Source organism: Lissotriton vulgaris, unplaced genomic scaffold (genome assembly GCF_964263255.1).
Source record: "Lissotriton vulgaris unplaced genomic scaffold, aLisVul1.2 SCAFFOLD_219, whole genome shotgun sequence".
Taxonomy (NCBI): domain Eukaryota; kingdom Metazoa; phylum Chordata; class Amphibia; order Caudata; family Salamandridae; genus Lissotriton; species Lissotriton vulgaris.
The window spans coordinates 1,798,857-1,820,646 of NW_028246735.1; the positions used below are offsets into that span (position 1 = coordinate 1,798,857).

At 48.2% G+C, this 21,790-nt stretch overlaps 1 protein-coding gene across 12 annotated transcripts in view; it reads left to right on the top strand.

Annotated features, from left to right (window-relative positions):
- The window catches only part of LOC147665765 (butyrophilin subfamily 1 member A1-like), a 523,821-nt gene that overhangs the window by 142,665 nt on the left and 359,366 nt on the right, over positions 1-21,790 (top strand). For 6 of the 12 annotated variants that reach the window (XM_086949524.1, XM_086949523.1, XM_086949526.1 and 3 more), the window contains exon 5: positions 19,432-19,452. The exons of the other annotated variants lie outside the window; for them this stretch is intronic. In XM_086949524.1, coding sequence (XP_086805650.1) covers positions 19,432-19,452 — 21 coding nt within the window. The remainder of the gene's footprint in view (positions 1-19,431; positions 19,453-21,790) is intronic. 12 annotated transcript variants of the gene reach the window in all.

Here is a 21,790-nt window from a genome sequence, read left to right on the forward strand (position 1 = left end):
CCCCCTCTCCATGGGGTCCCTGCGAGGCCTCTCTCTGACCCAGTCTGAGTCCCAGCCACCCTCTCCATGGGGTCCCTGCGAGGCCTCTCTCTGACCCCGTCTCAGCCCCAGCCACCCTCTCCATGGGGTCCCTGCGAGGCCTCTCTCTGGCCCAGTCTCAGTCCCAGCCACCCTCTCCATGTGGTCCCTGCGAGGCCTCTCTCTGACCCAGTCTCAGCCCCAGCCACCCTCTCCATGGGGTCCCTGCGAGGCCTCTCTCTGACCCCGTCTCAGTCCTAGCCACCCTCTCCGTGGGGTCCCTGCGAGGCCTCTCTCTGACCCAGTCTCAGTTCCAGCCACCCTCTCCATGGGGTCCCTGCGAGGCCTCTCTCTGACCCCGTCTCAGTCCCAGCCACCCTCTCCATGGGGTCCCTGCGAGGCCTCTCTCTGACCCAGTCTCAGCCCCAGCCACCCTCTCCATGGGGTCCCTGCGAGGCCTCTCTCTGACCCCGTCTCAGCCCCAGCCACCCTCTCCATGGGGTCCCTGCGAGGCCTCTCTCTGACCCCGTCTCAGCCCCAGCCACCCTCTCCATGGGGTCCCTGCGAGGCCTCTCTCTGACCACATCTCAGTCCCAGCCCCCCTCTCCATGGGGTCCCTGCGAGGCCTCTCTCTGACCCAGTCTCAGTCCCAGCCACCCTCTCCATGGGGTTCCTGCGAGGCCTCTCTCTGACCCAGTCTCAGTCCCAGCCACCCTCTCCATGGGGTCCCTGCGAGGCCTCTCTCTGACCCTGTCTCAGCCCCAGCCACCCTCTCCATGGGGTCCCTGCGAGGCCTCTCTCTGACCCAGTCTGAGTCCCAGCCACCCTCTCCATGGGGTCCCTGCGAGGCCTCTCTCTGACCCCGTCTCAGCCACAGCCACCCTCTCCATGGGGTCCCTGCGAGGCCTCTCTCTGGCCCAGTCTCAGTCCCAGCCACCCTCTCCATGTGGTCCCTGCGAGGCCTCTCTCTGACCCAGTCTCAGCCCCAGCCACCCTCTCCATGGGGTCCCTGCGAGGCCTCTCTCTGACCCCGTCTCAGTCCTAGCCACCCTCTCCGTGGGGTCCCTGCGAGGCCTCTCTCTGACACCGTCTCAGCCCCAGCCACCCTCTCCATGGGGTCCCTGCGAGGCCTCTCTCTGACCCAGTCTCAGTCCCCGCCACCCTCTCCATGGGGTCCCTGCGAGGCCTCTCTCTGACCCCGTCTCAGTCCCAGCCACCCTCTCCATGGGGTCCCTGCGAGGCCTCTCTCTGACCCAGTCTCAGCCCCAGCCACCCTCCCCATGGGGTCCGTGCGAGGCCTCTCTCTGACCCAGTCTCAGTCCCAGCCACCCTCTCCATTGGGTCCCTGCGAGGCCTCTCTCTGACCCCGTCTCAGTCCCAGCCACCCTCTCCATGGGGTCCCTGCGAGGCCTCTCTCTGACCCCGTCTCAGCCCCAGCCACCCTCTCCATGGGGTCCCTGCGAGGCCTCTCTCTGACCCCGTCTCAGCCCCAGCCACCCTCTCCATGGGGTCCCTGCGAGGCCTCTCTCTGACCCAGTCTCAGTCCCAGCCACCCTCTCCATGGGGTCCCTGCGAGGCCTCTCTCTGACCCTGTCTCAGCCCCAGCCACCCTCTCCATGGGGTCCCTGCGAGGCCTCTCTCTGACCCAGTCTGAGTCCCAGCCACCCTCTCCATGGGGTCCCTGCGAGGCCTCTCTCTGACCCCGTCTCAGCCACAGCCACCCTCTCCATGGGGTCCCTGCGAGGCCTCTCTCTGGCCCAGTCTCAGTCCCAGCCACCCTCTCCATGTGGTCCCTGCGAGGCCTCTCTCTGACCCAGTCTCAACCCCAGCCACCCTCTCCATGGGGTCCCTGCGAGACCTCTCTCTGACCCCGTCTCAGCCCCAGCCACCCTCTCCATGGGGTCCCTGCGAGTCCTCTCTCTGACCCCGTCTCAGCCCCAGCCACCCTCTCCATGGGGTCCCTGCGAGGCCTCTCTCTGACCCCGTCTCAGTCCCAGCCACCCTCTCCATGGGGTCCCTGCGAGGCCTCTCTGACCCAGTCTCAGCCCCAGCCACCCTCTCCATGGGGTGCCTGTGAGGCCTCTCCCTGACCCAGTCTCAGCCCCAGCCACCCTCTCCATGGGGTCCCTGCGAGGCCTCTCTCTGACCCCGTCTCAGCCCCAGCCACCCTCTCCATGGGGTCCCTGCGAGGCCTCTCTCTGACCCCGTCTCAGCCCCAGCCACCCTCTCCATGGGGTCCCTGCGAGGCCTCTCTCTGACCCAGTCTCAGTCCCAGCCACCCTCTCCATGGGGTCCCTGCGAGGCCTCTCTGACCCAGTCTCAGCCCCAGCCACCCTCTCCATGGGGTGCCTGTGAGGCCTCTCCCTGACCCCGTCTCAGTCCCAGCCACCCTCTCCATGGGGTCCCTGCGAGGCCTCTCTCTGAATCAGTCTCAGTCCCAGCCCCCCTCTCCATGGGGTCCCTGCGAGGCCTCTCTCTGACCCAGTCTCAGTCCCAGCCACCCTCTCCATGGGGTCCCTGCGAGGCCTCTCTCTGACCCAGTCTGAGTCCCAGCCACCCTCTCCATGGGGTCCCTGCGAGGCCTCTCTGACCCAGTCTCAGCCCCAGCCACCCTCTCCATGGGGTCCCTGTGAGGCCTCTCCCTGACCCCGTCTCAGTCCCAGCCACCCTCTCCATGGGGTCCCTGCGAGGCCTCTCTCTGAATCAGTCTCAGTCCCAGCCCCCCTCTCCATGGGGTCCCTGCGAGGCCTCTCTCTGACCCTGTCTCAGCCCCAGCCCCCCTCTCCATGGGGTCCCTGCGAGGCCTCTCTCTGACCCAGTCTGAGTCCCAGCCACCCTCTCCATGGGGTCCCTGCGAGGCCTCTCTCTGACCCCGTCTCAGCCCCAGCCACCCTCTCCATGGGGTCCCTGCGAGGCCTCTCTCTGGCCCAGTCTCAGTCCCAGCCACCCTCTCCATGTGGTCCCTGCGAGGCCTCTCTCTGACCCAGTCTCAGCCCCAGCCACCCTCTCCATGGGGTCCCTGCGAGGCCTCTCTCTGACCCCGTCTCAGTCCTAGCCACCCTCTCCGTGGGGTCCCTGCGAGGCCTCTCTCTGACACCGTCTCAGCCCCAGCCACCCTCTCCATGGGGTCCCTGCGAGGCCTCTCTCTGACCCAGTCTCAGTCCCAGCCACCCTCTCCATGGGGTCCCTGCGAGGCCTCTCTCTGACCCCGTCTCAGTCCCAGCCACCCTCTCCATGGGGTCCCTGCGAGGCCTCTCTCTGACCCAGTCTCAGCCCCAGCCACCCTCTCCATGGGGTCCCTGCGAGGCCTCTCTCTGACCCCGTCTCAGCCCCAGCCACCCTCTCCATGGGGTCCCTGCGAGGCCTCTCTCTGACCCCGTCTCAGCCACCCTCTCCATGGGGTCCCTGCGAGGCCTCTCTCTGACCACGTCTCAGTCCCAGCCCCCCTCTCCATGGGGTCCCTGCGAGGCCTCTCTCTGACCCAGTCTCAGTCCCAGCCACCCTCTCCATGGGGTTCCTGCGAGGCCTCTCTCTGACCCAGTCTCAGTCCCAGCCACCCTCTCCATGGGGTCCCTGCGAGGCCTCTCTCTGACCCTGTCTCAGCCCCAGCCACCCTCTCCATGGGGTCCCTGCGAGGCCTCTCTCTGACCCAGTCTGAGTCCCAGCCACCCTCTCCATGGGGTCCCTGCGAGGCCTCTCTCTGACCCCGTCTCAGCCACAGCCACCCTCTCCATGGGGTCCCTGCGAGGCCTCTCTCTGGCCCAGTCTCAGTCCCAGCCACCCTCTCCATGTGGTCCCTGCGAGGCCTCTCTCTGACCCAGTCTCAGCCCCAGCCACCCTCTCCATGGGGTCCCTGCGAGGCCTCTCTCTGACCCCGTCTCAGTCCTAGCCACCCTCTCCGTGGGGTCCCTGCGAGGCCTCTCTCTGACACCGTCTCAGCCCCAGCCACCCTCTCCATGGGGTCCCTGCGAGGCCTCTCTCTGACCCAGTCTCAGTCCCCGCCACCCTCTCCATGGGGTCCCTGCGAGGCCTCTCTCTGACCCCGTCTCAGTCCCAGCCACCCTCTCCATGGGGTCCCTGCGAGGCCTCTCTCTGACCCAGTCTCAGCCCCAGCCACCCTCCCCATGGGGTCCGTGCGAGGCCTCTCTCTGACCCAGTCTCAGTCCCAGCCACCCTCTCCATTGGGTCCCTGCGAGGCCTCTCTCTGACCCCGTCTCAGTCCCAGCCACCCTCTCCATGGGGTCCCTGCGAGGCCTCTCTCTGACCCCGTCTCAGCCCCAGCCACCCTCTCCATGGGGTCCCTGCGAGGCCTCTCTCTGACCCCGTCTCAGCCCCAGCCACCCTCTCCATGGGGTCCCTGCGAGGCCTCTCTCTGACCACGTCTCAGTCCCAGCCCCCCTCTCCATGGGGTCCCTGCGAGGCCTCTCTCTGACCCAGTCTCAGTCCCAGCCACCCTCTCCATGGGGTCCCTGCGAGGCCTCTCTCTGACCCTGTCTCAGCCCCAGCCACCCTCTCCGTGGGGTCCCTGCGAGGCCTCTCTCTGACCCAGTCTGAGTCCCAGCCACCCTCTCCATGGGGTCCCTGCGAGGCCTCTCTCTGACCCCGTCTCAGCCACAGCCACCCTCTCCATGGGGTCCCTGCGAGGCCTCTCTCTGGCCCAGTCTCAGTCCCAGCCACCCTCTCCATGTGGTCCCTGCGAGGCCTCTCTCTGACCCAGTCTCAGCCCCAGCCACCCTCTCCATGGGGTCCCTGCGAGACCTCTCTCTGACCCCGTCTCAGCCCCAGCCACCCTCTCCATGGGGTCCCTGCGAGGCCTCTCTCTGACCCCGTCTCAGCCCCAGCCACCCTCTCCATGGGGTCCCTGCGAGGCCTCTCTCTGACCCCGTCTCAGTCCCAGCCACCCTCTCCATGGGGTCCCTGCGAGGCCTCTCTGACCCAGTCTCAGCCCCAGCCACCCTCTCCATGGGGTGCCTGTGAGGCCTCTCCCTGACCCAGTCTCAGCCCCAGCCACCCTCTCCATGGGGTCCCTGCGAGGCCTCTCTCTGACCCCGTCTCAGCCCCAGCCACCCTCTCCATGGGGTCCCTGCGAGGCCTCTCTCTGACCCCGTCTCAGCCCCAGCCACCCTCTCCATGGGGTCCCTGCGAGGCCTCTCTCTGACCCAGTCTCAGTCCCAGCCACCCTCTCCATGGGGTCACTGCGAGGCCTCTCTGACCCAGTCTCAGCCCCAGCCACTCTCTCCATGGGGTGCCTGTGAGGCCTCTCCCTGACCCCGTCTCAGTCCCAGCCACCCTCTCCGTGGGGTCCTGCGAGGCCTCTCTCTGACCCAGTCTCAGCCCCAGCCACCCTCTCCATGGGGTCCCTGCGAGGCCTCTCTCTGACCCCGTCTCAGTCCCAGCCCCCCTCTCCATGGGGTCCCTGCGAGGCCTCTCTCTGACCCAGTCTCAGTCCCAGCCACCCTCTCCATGGGGTCCCTGCGAGGCCTCTCTCTGACCCCGTCTCAGCCCCAGCCACCCTCTCCATGGGGTCCCTGCGAGGCCTCTCTCTGACCCAGTCTGAGTCCCAGCCACCCTCTCCATGGGGTCCCTGCGAGGCCTCTCTCTGACCCCGTCTCAGCCACAGCCACCCTCTCCATGGGGTCCCTGCGAGGCCTCTCTCTGGCCCAGTCTCAGTCCCAGCCACCCTCTCCATGTGGTCCCTGCGAGGCCTCTCTCTGACCCAGTCTCAGCCCCAGCCACCCTCTCCATGGGGTCCCTGCGAGGCCTCTCTCTGACCCCGTCTCAGTCCTAGCCACCCTCTCCGTGGGGTCCCTGCGAGGCCTCTCTCTGACACCGTCTCAGCCCCAGCCACCCTCTCCATGGGGTCCCTGCGAGGCCTCTCTCTGACCCAGTCTCAGTCCCAGCCACCCTCTCCATGGGGTCCCTGCGAGGCCTCTCTCTGACCCCGTCTCAGTCCCAGCCACCCTCTCCATGGGGTCCCTGCGAGGCCTCTCTCTGACCCAGTCTCAGCCCCAGCCACCCTCTCCATGGGGTCCCTGCGAGGCCTCTCTCTGACCCCGTCTCAGCCCCAGCCACCCTCTCCATGGGGTCCCTGCGAGGCCTCTCTCTGACCCCGTCTCAGCCCCAGCCACCCTCTCCATGGGGTCCCTGCGAGGCCTCTCTCTGACCCAGTCTCAGTCCCAGCCACCCTCTCCATGGGGTCCCTGCGAGGCTCGGATGATGTCTTTGTGGTGGTCCCTTTCCACCTCTAGGAGTCGTCACCGGTATTTAGACAGGCCTGCACACACACTTTACTGCAAGCCCTTTTCAAAGGCGGACACGACAAAAAACGTGGCGCTGTTACTGATCTCTTAATGAGACATGAGACACATCTGCTCTCATCCCAGTGTGTCCTTTCTTATTTTCTGTAAATGTATTTGTTTTATTTATTTATTCCCATGTTCTGCTGACCACATGTCGTGGGCTGCCTGTCAGTCAGCTCTCTCTTAGTCTCCCACACACTTACTGCATTTCCCATTTGTGTCAAAAAACTCAAAAAAGGGGATTTGTAAACATAAGGCAACAGAAAGAGAAACATCCCCTCACTCAATTTCCTGCAGTGACAAGAGAGATACATTTTACTTTCTCGACAGAGGTGCCTTGCAGATAAGTTGCAGAATTTAAGCATCTTTTCAATACATGATGGATTCCCCTTAAAACCACATAATTAAAAAATGCCATTTCTGCAGCTCGATGCCAGGTGGGAATTTTGTGGCTGTCCAACGACAGGCAGCTCCCATGGCCCCAGCAGAGCACAAGAAAACACGGCTCAACCTTATTCAAGAAGACCATGAAAGATCACTCTTACAAAAGGATCAGCTCCTCCGGGGAAGCAAAGAACTTTGCCTTTTCTTCCGGTTCAGAGAAGCTTTGCTGATAATTTCGTGAATGAGACAGCTTTGTTTGAAGCATCTAGGGAACAGCAGTGCAGAAAGCTGCGGTGGGAGGTGGATGTTAGGCACCCCCTTTCCACCAAGCCCTGGGACTGGGAGTCTTAGAGGAGCTCAGATGCTGCCAGAGCCTGGCCAATGGGAGGGAAGGCAACTCAACATGACCTGCATCTTCCGGAAGACAACTTTAGACAGCCTCTACAAACAGAATAGGATATATTTCTTTTTTATTCTTTTTTTTTCATATTCCTCATTAGCCTTCTCGCCGCCCATTACTGTCCGAGAGACTGCCCCTGAGCTTTTTATCTCATATGCCAGTAGGAGGAAAGAGCCAATGTTGCAAATGACCAATTTGTGTCCTTTTCAATTGGGTTCTTTTATTTAGAGGAATATTTATTTTATATTTAGATCTCACCCATTTAGAAATTTCAAACGAAAATTTTTTTTTAAGACCTTATGTACAACAACAAAGGATTTGCTATTCAAACAAGAAAACAACTTTTTTATCAAGAAATAGAAATTTTTAGACTTTTTTAGACAACATGTACTACATACATTCAATCATACCACTCACAAACCACGCTATTTACATATATACACACACAACAATGAACATATAAATTGTATCTACAATGTAATAACTTTGATTTACAAAGAAGCCTTGAAAACAATCATATTTTTCAAAAACGTTTCCAAAAATAAGTATCACAGTTTTTTTGGTTTTTTAAGGCTTGAAAAGTCTACGCGTTTCGAACTCATATAGATGGATGAGTTCTCGTCAGGACCAAGGGTCCGGGCTCCGTAATGAAAAGGAAGTGTTGTGATCTGGTTGTTTCTGTGTAGCCGTAGGTCCAGTGACAAACAGCGTTCCTTGTTGCCGGTCGTGTGGATGGCACGGACAGCGTTCTCCTCTGGCCGGTCGTCTGAGTGGCGCAGCGCTTCCGGGTCCGCAAAGGATCCCGGGAGTGTGGGCCGTCACTGGGGCACTCGCGACAAGACTTAAACCCTACGCGCAGACAACGTGTCTTAAACGAGACTTTGTATCGAACCATTTGGACAGATTTACGGACCTACGGCTACACAGAAACAACCAGATCACAACACTTCCTTTTCATTACGGAGCCCGGACCCATTCATATGTTGTGGTGTCAAGGCAACTCTATCTATACTTCTGGTCCTCCAGTGACTGAGAGACCTTGGTCCTGACGAGAACTCATCCATCTATATGAGTTCGAAACGCGTAGACTTTTCAAGCCTTAAAAAACCAAAAAAACTGTGATACTTATTTTTGGAAACGTTTTTGAAAAATATGATTGTTTTCAAGGCTTCTTTGTAAATCAAAGTTATTACATTGTAGATACAATTTATATGTTCATTGTTGTGTGTGTATATATGTAAATAGCGTGGTTTGTGAGTGGTATGATTGAATGTATGTAGTACATGTTGTCTAAAAAAGTCTAAAAATTTCTATTTCTTGATAAAAAAGTTGTTTTCTTGTTTGAATAGCAAATCCTTTGTTGTTGTACATAAGGTCTTAAAAAAAAATATTCGTTTGAAATTTCTAAATGGGTGAGATCTAAATATAAAATAAATATTCCTCTAAATAAAAGAACCCAATTGAAAAGGACACAAATTGGTCATTTGCAACATTTGTTTTATGGTCAGATGTTCAAATCAAAATAAGAAAGTAAGTGATTGGCAGCACCTGCAATCTCCGTTGTTGTTTAGTAGCTTGTGGCAAGCAGTGCTGTTGGGAGCCCGAACCCAGTAGCTTTTTGTTTTAAAGTAGGAGGAAAGAGGCATACACCGCACTTACTCTTTTTTTTTTTTCTTCCTCTTAAACCAATGATGGGTATTCTAGATAGGGTATCCTCTCCTTTCCCTATTGCGATGTAACGGCCTCAAGGATTCCATCCAAGGGATACAATCCAGATTGGGTAAGGACAGAGAAAAACCCCTCTAGATTTAGCTGTTTGCTAGGTCCGCTCCATACCCTTTATGCTGGAAGGCCCTTGGTTGGGTTGGAGACCAAGCATCAACAGTACCCAGGTGAAATCATAGGAATACTCTCATCTGTTCCGCCAAGCCTCTAGGGCCGCCCAGATCTTAGTGAGGCTAGAGCTATCACATGCAACATCAGACTCACTAACATATATGATATATTTAAGGTATTCGGCAAAGGTAGGAGCGCTCTCTGCCTTCCAGCCCTTGCAGATTTCACGCCTAGCTAGGCTCATTGTATAAAATATGAATTTAGTCCTCATATCTTTAAGCTGGTAGTCTTCCCCTAGGCCAAAAAGAATAGTTTTGGGAGTGATGGTAAATTGAACATCAAAGACTTCTGTTATAAACTCTTCAACTTTGGACCAGAAAAGTGACAATCTTGGGCACTCAACAAACATATGTAAGTCATCTGCTGCGATGACCTTGCAGCGAGGGCAACAATGTTCAAGGTTCGTAAACTTTAGCAGTTTTTTTGGGGATATATACACTCTATAAAGGGTAAACAGATGATTTTGTTTCAAGGGGGGCGACTTCACCACTGTGTTTAACAATCTAAAAGAATCTCCCCAAAGAGCAAGTATGTTATCACATTGTAAAACTGCCACTTCTCCCCACAACTTATTCAGTTCTAGTTCTGTTATATCATCTTTCTCGTTGAGTGCTTCATACCAAAAAGATATTTCTTTTTTCCAGCTCTTTTTTTTCTGGACCAGTTCAAATTTCGGGTTAGTTGTTATATTCCAGGGTATGGTAGTCCACCAGCTGGATATCTGATAAAATATAAACCTTGTAAAAGATCTATTTGTCAGCCTACAAAGTGTTTCCCAACCCAATAACATTGAACCATCAAGAAGATCCTGCCACTGCATGATGCCAGCTGTTTCAAGAGGAAGAGATAATTGATCTCTGAGGCATTCTGGTGTTCCAGGGGAATCCCATATTGGGGCAAGAGGTGTATAATAGGGGATGCCCAGTTTTTTTCTGACAAAAACACAATTTCTCAGAGCTGTGCCCAAAATCTTTAGTCTGACCTTTCTGTAGAATTTTGGGTCTCCACATTTAAATAAAAAAGATTCATGGCCTAAGGGGATGTCATGTAGTAATGTCTGAAATAGTCGACCCAAGCAAGATGTATCAGCTTTATCAGCCATCATCCTAAAGTTTTTGAAATGGAAAGAATGGCAATAGTGAAGGATGTCAGGCATAGCGAGTCCACCTCTTTTCATTTTCCTTCGTAGTTTTTTCAGGGAAATTCTAGGCGATTTAGAGTTCCATATAAAGGATCCTATTTTTCCCTGTAGTTTGGCAACATCCTTGGGATTGAATGTCAAGGGTATCGAGTTAAACAGGAAAGTAATCTTCGGCAAAATAACCATTTTTATTAAGTTTACCCTCCCAAAGATATTCAATGGCAGTATCGACCAACGATGCAAGAGTCCACAGATGTCCTTGTAGACTCTATCTAAATTTACCTTGCATATCTCGGAGATGTTCTGAACCAGGTGAATTCCTAAGTATCTCATCCTGGGTTTCGTTTCAGGGAGTGAGTCCTCCTGATTCCACTGCATGATCTCTGTTTTCTCTTTGTTAATTCTATATCCAGAGGCCTCTCCGAAGGCTTCTGCCTGGTGAAATAGTCGACGGATTGATAACTCAGGATTGGAAGTGTACATTAAGAGATCATCCGCATATAGAGAAAATTTTTGTTCTAGTTCATTCATGTAGAAAGGCTTAATTAAAACATCCGATCTTAACTGGATAGCTAGGGGCTCTATATATAGGTTAAACAGTAAGGGAGAGAGAGGGCATCCCTGTCTAGTACCTCGTGTTATTTGGACCCAGTCTGTAAGTGAGTTATTGACAAGGAACCTAGCCCTTGGATGGAGATATAACGCTTTCAAAGATGTTATAAAATTAGTTGGAATTCCGAACTTTAATAATGCTTCCCACAAGTACAGCCAATCAACCTGGTCAAAGGCCTTAGCGGCATCTATTGCTACGTTGGTTAGTGGAGTTTTTTTCTCTGTAGCAAAGTCGATAGCTGCAATAGCCTGGAAGGTCAGCTCATTCAGCTGCCTGCCAGGCATGAAACCCCTCTGATCTTCGTGTACCACAGACTTGATTACTTTGGCCAATCTCGCTGCCAAAATACCAGCAAAGATTTTATAGTCCGTGTTAAGCAGCGAGATTGGTCTATAGGACTCAACCCTCCTGGGGTCCTTATTAGGCTTCAAAACCAATGTGACCGTGTCCTCTAACCATGTTGTAGGGATAGACTCTGCACCTTGATGTATTGTATTAAATAATGACATAAGAATGGGGACTAGGATAGCAGATCCTAGTTGATATACTTCTAGTGGAAGCCCGTCTGGGCCGGATGCTAGCTATCAAATGGGTGTAGGTGTAGGTGTAGGTACATCACGTAATTAGAGCCAGTACAAGAGTCCTGGTTGAGGACAGGGGCCCCCAAATGGCGATACAATCACCAAAGGTAATAAAGGGGGGTTCCTCAAGGGGGGAGGAGGGTTGTGGGGGGGGTTGGGGTGTTAAAGAAAAAAAGAGATTCCTCATAAATCAAGAAAAAACGAGATAGGCGTAACTCAAATTTTAAATAGAGAACCAATCAATGCTAAATTTACACCTGGATATCCTGTGGCTGCGACAAAAATGACAAAAAAGGTAATATGGAAAATAAAATAAAAATAAAAAGTTGGAATGTTAACGGACTGAGAGAAACAAGGAAACTTAAGAGAATTTGTGAATTTTTGAATAAGACTCGGGCCATATTCTTCTTCTAGAAGAAACTCACCTCGAAAAGCAGGAATGTAAGGCATCCTTTAGAAATCAAAGGTGGGCCCAGGATCTCCTCTGCTCTGAACAGAGTGGTAACACCAGAGGAGTCGCAATAATTATCAGATCCAATAGTAGAATAAGAGTCGAGAAGTATGAAACTGACCACACAGATAGATGGCTGACTGCATCTCTAGTTATAAAAAACATAAAGCTAACATATGCAGTATTTTATGGACCAAATCAGGACTCTCCAGAGGCTCTGATGACCTTAAAAAATAGCTTCCTCGAATTAAATGTCCCTATTATTTTAGGTGGGGACTTTAATCTGGTATTTGATACCAGGTTAGATCGCACCTCTAGGGCTGTCTCCCCCCCTCTTTCTAAATCTAAAAGAGAACTTAAAAATATGATGAGAGACTATAACTTACTAGATGTTTGGAGGGTTAAGAACCAGAAAAATAGAGATTACTCATTTTACAGCCACAGATATAGACATCACTCGCGCATTGACTTCTTCCTTATTGACCAGGTCCTACTCCCTGAAACTGTGTCTGTCTCTTATATCCCCGCCATTTTATCTGACCATTCTATGGTAGAACTAATAATTAAACTTCCACAGGATACCAAGTCAGACGCTGGACCATGGATAGATCCCTACTGCTACAGGAAGAACTAAAAAACGTTCTATTGAAGGACATGGCGGAATACTTCCAGTTCAATAAAGACTCAGCATCTGAGCAAATAATATGGGACGCCTTTAAGTCTTACCCGAGGGGGACATTTACTTCTATAATGGTGCATAGGAACAAAAGCAGAAAGAAGGCAGAGGATGAATCTCTATTTGAAATAAAACAAAAAGAGCAAGAGTTACAGAAGGCCTCCTTGGAACAGTAGTCTAACTTAACTTCCATACAGAAAGACTTAGAGAGCTTAAAGGCCAAGTACCAGGCCAAATTGGATAAAACTATAAAAGATAAATGGGACGCAAGCAGATTACAGAACTTCTCTTATGGGGAGAAATGTGGTCGTATTCTTGCGTGGAAAGTCAGATCTGATCGAGTCAATAACCAGATAAGTAGCTTAGAGTACTGGGGATATATCATTTGATAATGACGAAATATTGGGAGAAGTTAAAACTTACATGCAGAATCTGTACATGGGAAACGATAAAACTTCTACTGATGGTGCAGTGCACTGGTTAGAGAGGCTATGCATTCCACATTTAACTGAGGCAGACAGCCTGTTCTTGGGTTCTATAATCAAAGAGGGAGGGATATATGATCAACCGCACTTATTCTTGAGCCAGACTTCCACTCTTTGCGTGGACCACAGAGCCAGATCTGTCTTTCTCAACAAGTGCCGCCACCTCATCCTCTGATCTCGTCCTGGGTAAAAAAAAAGTAACTACCAGCGAGATAGGCGAAGGCCTAATCATCGGATTTATGTAGTTTAAATCACTCCTCATGTCCCCAAAGCCTACTACCTCACCCAAAACGTAAAAGAAAAGGTACCCAAATCCTCGCTTTTTCTTTGTATGATCTGAAGTATCTAGTTTAGCTGTGTATCTAATAGCTCGTATCCAGTCCAGTATTACAGCGGATATCGGTGAAACCCACATTTTACATAACTCTGTTCGGGCTAGCAAGATGGCATAAAAAATAAGTTTGACATTATCATCCGTGCTATTACCTTGTAGGTCATGTCTCCCAGTAATTACTAATTTGGGGCTTACCTCGATCTGCAGGTTTAGAGCTTGGGACAAGCAGCTACTCACATCCAGCCAGAATTGTCTTATATTCAGACAGAACACAAACATGTGCAGATCATCTTCGTTGGGGCTCTTGCACTTGGGACAGACCACCACACCGCCAGCTCTGAATTTCGATAGTCTGCGGGGTGACCTATACGCCCTATGGATCGTAAACTAATGGTTTCATCTTAAATTTGCAGATTTGACTATTTTATATAATATAGCCATTGTTACTTGCCATTGGTTCTCCTTCGCTATCTTCGGCAAGCATTCCCCCCATAGAGCCTCAGGAAGCAAGTAGGGACCGTCATCCATCTCCAATATCAGCCAATACCATACGGCCACCTCTTTCTTGAAGGCGCCATCCAAGTAAAGTTTTTCTTCAAAATCATTTTGAGCACCAACTATATTGTAACTCTGAATCTGCAAATATTTGAATTTTGAAAAGCCTCGCCCCCACTATTGCTGACATTGTCCCCAAGAGATCAATTTACCATCTGGGAATAAATCTTTCCACATCTGAAGACCCGCCCTCCTTAATGGAAGAGCCAGAGCATCGTTCGTCCACAGCGGAGACCCTGGAGCATCCCACATCGAGGCCATATAGCTATAATATGGAATTTTTAATAGCCTCCTAATTTTGAACCAAAGCTCTGCCAAATCCCGTAGAACCTTAAGTCTGACCTTCTTAAAGAATTTAGGGTCCGCAAACTTATAGAGAAATCCATGTTCATTACAATTGCAGCTTTTGAGCATTACACAGAAAAGTTCTCCGATCGTTGGCGAGGTCGGGGTACCTAACAACATCCTACATTTTTTTAATAAAAAGGGCCACGCGTAGATTTGGAAGTCCGGGGCCGCCAGACCCCCCTTGCTAGTTTTTCTCCTTAACTTTTTCCAAGAGAGGCGAGACCCTTTTCACGCCCATAAAAAAGAACTAATCTCGCTCTGTAATTTAACCAGCCACTCCTTCCTGAAGACCAGAGGAATTGTCTCAAACAAAAAAGTCACCTTTGGTAGAATCACCATCTTTATCAAATTAGTTCGGCCATACAGAGACAATGGAAGATGCATCCAACCTCTAAGGGTAGCTGAGATTTCTCTTTTTGTCTTAATAAAAGTTAACCTTAGTGAGCTCCCCGATGTTATGCGTGATCCTGACCCCCAAATATCTCATTTCCGTTTCACTAACTACCCCTTCAGTATTTAGATTCCAGGTCATGATCTCCGTCTTATCCTGATTTATCTTGTAACTTGAAACAGCTCCAAATTCTTTAGTCAGATCTATAAGACCCTCCAATGACTGTTGGAGGTTGGTAGAGTAAATAATAATGTCATCCGCATATAGTCTGATTTATTTTGACCAGCCCCCTACCACAAACGGAGGTATCTTATCTGAGCTCCTAATCTTACAGGCTAACGGTTCTATATATAAGTCGAATAGCAAGGGTGATAATGGACACCCTTGCCTCATCCCACGCATTATCTTGACAGGCTGAGTTAATAACCCATTAACCAAAACTCGGGAAGTCGGGAAGTGATAAAGGGATAAAAGAGAATTAGTAAAATGTTCTCCTAACTTAAGATGTTGTAACAATGCCTTAAGAAAAACCCAATTTACCCGGTCAAATGCCTTGGCGGCGTCAAGGGCAATCACCGCCAAGGGGAGTTTATAAACTGAGGCCATATCTATGGTGCCAATAAGTGAAAACGTTAGCTCTTTCAAAAACCGAACCTTAATAAAACCTTTTTGATCCTGATGAACCAACTTTGGAATGACCCTACTTAGTCTATCAGCCATGATTTTTGAGAAAAATGTATAATCGCAGTTCAATAGCGATATTGGTCTATATGAGTCCATGTATTTAGGTGACTTTCCTGGCTTGGGTATTAAAGTAATTGTTGCCTCAGTCTCAGTCCCAGCCAGCGGTGTATTGCAGATAAGTTGCAGAATTTAAGTATCTTTTCAGTACATAATGGATTCCCCTTAAAACGACATCATTAAAAAATGCCATTTCTGCTGCTCGATGCCAGTCGGGCATTTTGTGGCTGCCCGAGAGGTAGTTCCCATGGCCCCAGCAGAGCACAAGAAAACACGGCTCAACCTTATTCAAGAAGACCATGTAAGGTCACGTTTACAAAAGGAACAGCTCCTCCGGGGAAGCAGAGAACTTTGCCTTTTCTTTCGGTTCAGAGAAGCTTTGCTGATTATTTAGTGAATGAGAAAGCTTTGTTTGAAGCATCTAGGGAACACCAGTGCAGAAAGATGCCGTGGGAGGGAGATGTTAGACACCCCCTTTCCACCAAGCCCTGGGACTGGGAGCCTGAAAGGAGCTCAGGTGCTGCCAGAGCTGTGCCAATGGGAGGGAAGGCAACTCAACATGACCTGCATCCTTCAGAAGACAACTCTCGACAGCCTCTACAAACAGAATAGGATATATTTCAAAGGCAGAAAGAACTACCAAAAAACAGCAATCTGACACATTTTGCAGTGTTTATCAGAGTGATAATATTCAATATATCGCTTTGCTGGGGCAGCTGTTGCGCCTAATAAATGTTATTAACATAACATAACATAACATAACATAACATGTAGTTTCATAATCAAAACACTGACATGATTAGGGTAACGTTGCGTAGCATATTCAAACTTGAAAAATATAATCTAGGGCCTATGGGTGTCTCTCACTTTAGGCGCAGAACATTCTATGAGTGAATTTACACCTGTGTAGAGCAAGGCCAATTTATACCGCTTACAGACAAACTATTTGTAAAAAAGAACGCTTTATCATTAAGAAAGGGTAATTAACTCTGATGGCTGAATTTCATTCAAAGAAAAGAGTGTTATCTAATCATGTTTTTCTCTTCCTCAAATTGCATGAAGCCGGCCATATCAGAGCTACAAGCTCTTAGCTCTCATAGTATATACATTTTTAGGTCAAGCCTCAACAGCGCTTGTGCTGTCTATAAGACCTGTTGTAATCTCTTCTGTAGGCTCTTGGCACACCCAACATTACCATTTATTCGTTGATGGGCTATTCAGATGCACCTTGATGTCGGTCTGAAAGATGGTATACTGGCAAATACTCCCTTTCTTGTTGCAGCACTTATGGGGAGCACAGTCACACTCAAGGTGTCGTGCATTTATTTAGAGATTCTTTGTTCGGGGTAGGGCCCCAGAGCTCAGTATACAATACTTAGAGGCTGACTTTTTCCCCCTTGCCGCAGCTTCATTGCCTGCAGGCTAACATTATTCTTTCCAACACAAGATCAAATAATCAGGTCCACTGTCATTACTCATGTGGGTTTACTTAATCTCTTGTGTCAACACACCCGTGCACGCCAGCAGCACTGCACAGGCCACAGTTAGTGTCTGCCTCGAGAGGCTTTGCAGCAGCTACTATGCTGAGATTGGGGCCACAACCCTCCTACAGTGCCCCTCTGCACCAGAATGCCAGGACTGGAGTCCCTTCCCAGGCCTGTCAATGGAAGATGCCAGGTTTTGAGCCACAGTTGGGCACAGACCATGCTCTCCCCACCGTTGGCATATAAAAAGCAGAGGTTCAGAGTAGAACAATCAATTTTGTTAGCATTATTGCACATTCAATCATCAACAGAGTAAATCATTAAAGTTCAAAACAACTGGACCCATTCATAAGTTTTGAAGCATTTAGTTTATATTGACAGCGTCAAAGGAATATTCAAACAAGTTCTTTGTGTGCATATAGTAAACGAAAATTCAATTTTCAATGCCAATAGCTCCAACTCTAATAAATGTGAGACCTACTGCATTTCCAATGCTTGTTGTTTAATGTTAAAGCAAAACGAGCAAGAATCTTAGGTATCCTGGCCTATCTTGCTGTTACCTTACTCTTTAATCAGGTGTCTGAGTATACGTTTATTACAGTGTATAGTAGGGGCGGTGGAATTCCCTACTTGGCCAATCTGGCCCACAGATGGCCTCTGACATTAAGAAATATTGTAAAACCAATGAATGGGGCAAATTAACATGAATAATGGTGGTATAAAATTAAAAGGTAATGTGCATGTAGAGTTATAAGTAAAAGGCCTGTTTTACATTTCTGTGGAGCCGTTGTTGTTGGCTGACCTTACTCCAGAGGGATGCTATGTTACATTTGAAATTATGTGGAACCACTATGTCAGGCAATATTAAGTTAAGATAGGCTGTTTTGATGTTTAATTATGTAATTAAAGGTGATCCTTTTGAGTTGGAAAGTATGGCGTGTCACGTTCATGTATGACATGATGTTTGCCTTACACTGAAACAAATATTTCCTCTCCAAACTTGATGAATAATAGCATTTTTCACTAACCTGAAATGTTTTCTCCCAAAACTAAGATCATGGCACTGAGAAACTAGAAGAGACTCACTATTTAATGCTCCAGCAAATTAAGCATATCACCTCAAAAAAGCATGAGGGAGTTAGTACGATAAGGACTTAATATTGATGTTAGAATTTTTTTTGCGTTTTTCTCTCATCATGAAAATATTTACTACATTTATTTTTATAGTCTGTGTTGTTAACATTCAGATTTTATGTACTGAGTTACAAGTTTAAAATAAATATTTTTAAATAAATGTCCTGTTGCTTAGTGTTGTTGAGTGTGATACTCATCATTGAAGAGGAGGGGTTGGAGTACACTGTGTCCCTGAACAATCAGATATTGTAATGATTTGGCATTCCCCCATCTCGAGGATGGCATAATCAGAAACCCCAATTGGATTTCTTCCATTAAGTATTGGATAATGTTTCTGTGTTTATTAGCTAGCCTGATACTTAGCAGCTGAGGGTTTATATTTTTATTGTGATTTTAATTTTAACATTTCTTTTCAGTTCATGTTAGATGGGTAACATCTTAGGGGCCGATTACGATGCCGTCCGTAAAGGCTCTGACCGACGCGGACCTACCGGCTATTCGGATTACAATCCACAGTTCAGTTTCCGGCATGTTTATAATGCGGGCCTGTCCTACATGGAAACCATGTCAGAAAGTGTATTTGGAGGCCCCCAGCAGGGCCCCCTTGTACATGCTGCCTTCAGTTGGGGTCCGAGAAGGCACCAATGTTGCCCCCTATTATGACCTGCACCTTGTGGTAGGCACCTTGAGGTGCCTATCACAGGGTGCAAGGATGAACAACACCTCACTTTTCTCAATGGGACCTTGTGTTGCAGCTGGTTTAAGCCATTGAGAGAAGGGAGTATGTGACCGAACAGTGTTTGGTCGCATTGTAATTAGCCGATCGGGACTGCCAACCGGAAGTTGGTCGCTCCCAGGAGTGAGCTGGTGTAGGCCCGACATCATAATGGTCCATTAGTGCCGGATTTGTACAAAGGTAGGTGGCTGAACACTATCCATTTATTTTTCTTCATTGAGAAGGATCTGAAATATTGGCCACAAGTTATACCTTATTGCTGCTGATGTGAGTGGACATAAGCATTATCTAAGGTTACGGCATATATAAGAAATAAATAGAAGAATGAGGCCGAGACAGATACATGATGAAGGGATGGTCTTGTGGTTATGATTTCAAGTAGTAATACAAGACTTTATTTAAAAATATCTTATATTCATCACGTCACAATATGAAGGCATCATGTAAGCTGAATGTGCGCACAGGTGCAAACTTTTTACACAGCCGCTAAGATGGTGCACATGGTTGTAGGTCTTGTAATGTTCCAAATGCAGATTCATTTGTTTTGTTCAATCCTGACTGTTGAATGCTCATTGTGGTGGGACATTTTCAATCTCATCATTTTTAACATAATACCAGAAATTTTTGTGAACTGCTTGAATTTAGAGAATTTCACCCGACCACAGTTGCCGTATTATTGAACAACTCTTGAAAGTTTGCTTGTAAATTTATAGTAATGGAGTATTAAATCTGCACAAGTAACACATTTGTTTTCCCCATTTCAGACACACTCCAGAAGGAAAAAGGTATGTGAAATTACATTGAAACAAATGTGAGGGCAAGGACAAATCTAGTTAAGATAGAGTACATCTGTTGAACAACTTGTCTGCAGATCGTTACTGCCTGTCTTGCATCATTTGCTTTCAATGAAGTTGAGAATTATATTTTGCTCCACATGGGCTATTAGCTGAACTTTGTTTCCTTTATACAAAACCATAAGTCCCCTACACGGTGAGCAAAGCAAGTCCCACTCTGCACCACAACACTAAACACAAAGAAATACACACATGGATTTTACTCGATTTAGACTCTTCAACTCCATCTAGAAAATATTCATAAATGACCATTTTCAAATTCATAAATCATTCATTCGTTATTTAAGCAGACATATCTAAAGAAAGAATTTCCAAATGATAGTATATCTAAAGAAAGAATTTCCAAATGATAGTATATCTAAAGAAAGAATTTCCAAATGATAGCAGTTTTTTACATAGTTTTAAGGTTTACAGTATCTGAACATTTTGTTTGTTACATATCTTTGAAACCTTTTTATAAACTACATTGAATTTATTACTAAACTAGAGCCCCTAACTATTATAGTGCAAGGCAGCTTAATGTCATATACATCAAAAAACCATGCCAATAATTGAAGGGCTCTAGAAAAGTATATTAATTGTAAATTAGTTAGGTCAGTTTGAAATACATAAACTATATATGCCTATATGAACAGAAATATCTTATGTATATCACATCTTCAGAAGTTTTGCAAAGAGTAATAAGAATATTTAGAAAATCCTCCCAGATATATTATACAACCCTTTCTGAGTTTTCTTTTACTATCTAGTTTCCCCAGTAGGCAATGTAAAATAAATTGCACATCCTCAAAGCAAGATTAAGTTAGTCTTCTCTATAGATTCTCTGATAGGTGATTTAATTAAAGCAAGAGGTAAGTTTATAAATTGAGCAATAATAAATGTATCTTCTGGAAAAGCGAATTTAATGATGCCCCTTGCCTTGGTGGCCGCAAATACCCTCTCCTATTATTTGCAGACAACACCCTTCTGATCTCAAAAACCGCTAGTGAACTACAATGTTTGGTGAATACATTTGAAGACTTTTGCACTGAACTGGGGCTTGTAATAAACCATTCTATGACGAAGTTTATGGCCTTTAGCCCTCACAAAACATTTAGGTGTTCGATAAAGCTGGAGAGATTGACCTCTGGATGGGGTATGTGAGTTTGACTCTTTGGGGGTTAGGTTAATCAGATCTATGTTATTGCACCACAGGTTGAGAAGAGCAGCCTAACTTTAACTCAGTTCTCTGCTGCAATTGTAAGACATCATAGGATATCCCGGAGCAGGTATATTTCTCCTGCACTTAAGTTGTACAGAGCTAAAGCAGAGGGCATTGCTCTGTGTGGGGCCAAAGTATGGGCTGCTTTAAATCTGACTAAACGTGCAGTAGCAGAGAATACATTCTTGTGAGCACTGCCTGACCTCCCAAATAATACTCCGCTAATGCCACTAAGACAAGATATTGGTCTCAATTCAATGACACATGAGGGCCAATTAAGGCTGTTACTTTATTAGAGAAGTTTGAAACACTCTGCAGACCTGTACGACCATCGTAGAGTCTTTTTTTTTTGCAGAGATTTATATAGCACAAACTTGACCCGTATCGGGTATCAGAGCGCTTTACATAGCACCAGTTGCATTACATGAAGACAGATTATTTTTTGTTAGGCACAGGGAGATTAGGTGATTTGCCCAGAATCACAGGATGTTCAGCGTCATTACCAAGCCTCAAACCCGGTTCCCCAGATTCGAGGTCGACCGCCCTAGCCGTTAGGCCAACTCCTCTCCCCGAGTCTTGGAGGACGTAGTATCACTGGACAGTTGGGGTAAGATTAAGTGGTTATCTTACATCCAAAACCTGCTAGTACAAGTCAGTTTAGGGGACTATTGGTCTTCCTCAGCATCAACAACCTACCTATCCACCACTACACTTAAGGATGCATTATAGGACCATGTGTACTCAATCGAATTCCAGAATGTTTCCAAAGGGCCGTTTACTTCCCTTTTTTTAATTTTAAACTTGATTTTCAAAGTGAACCCTTCTTGCATTCTATTAACCGATTAGCTGCAAAGTCCCTTTTCCATAAGGTCCACTATGGCGCTTTACCATTAATGTCTTTACTAGCAAAGTGGAACCGTTTGCCTCCAATAAGCACTGTATGTCGAGTTTACCAACAGTCAGAGGAATGACTAGAGCACGTTATTTTCTTCTGTGCTGGTTATACCTGTCCAAGAAAAACATTGATCACCCTTCATATAAGCAATTTGGATGCCACCAACAAGAGGT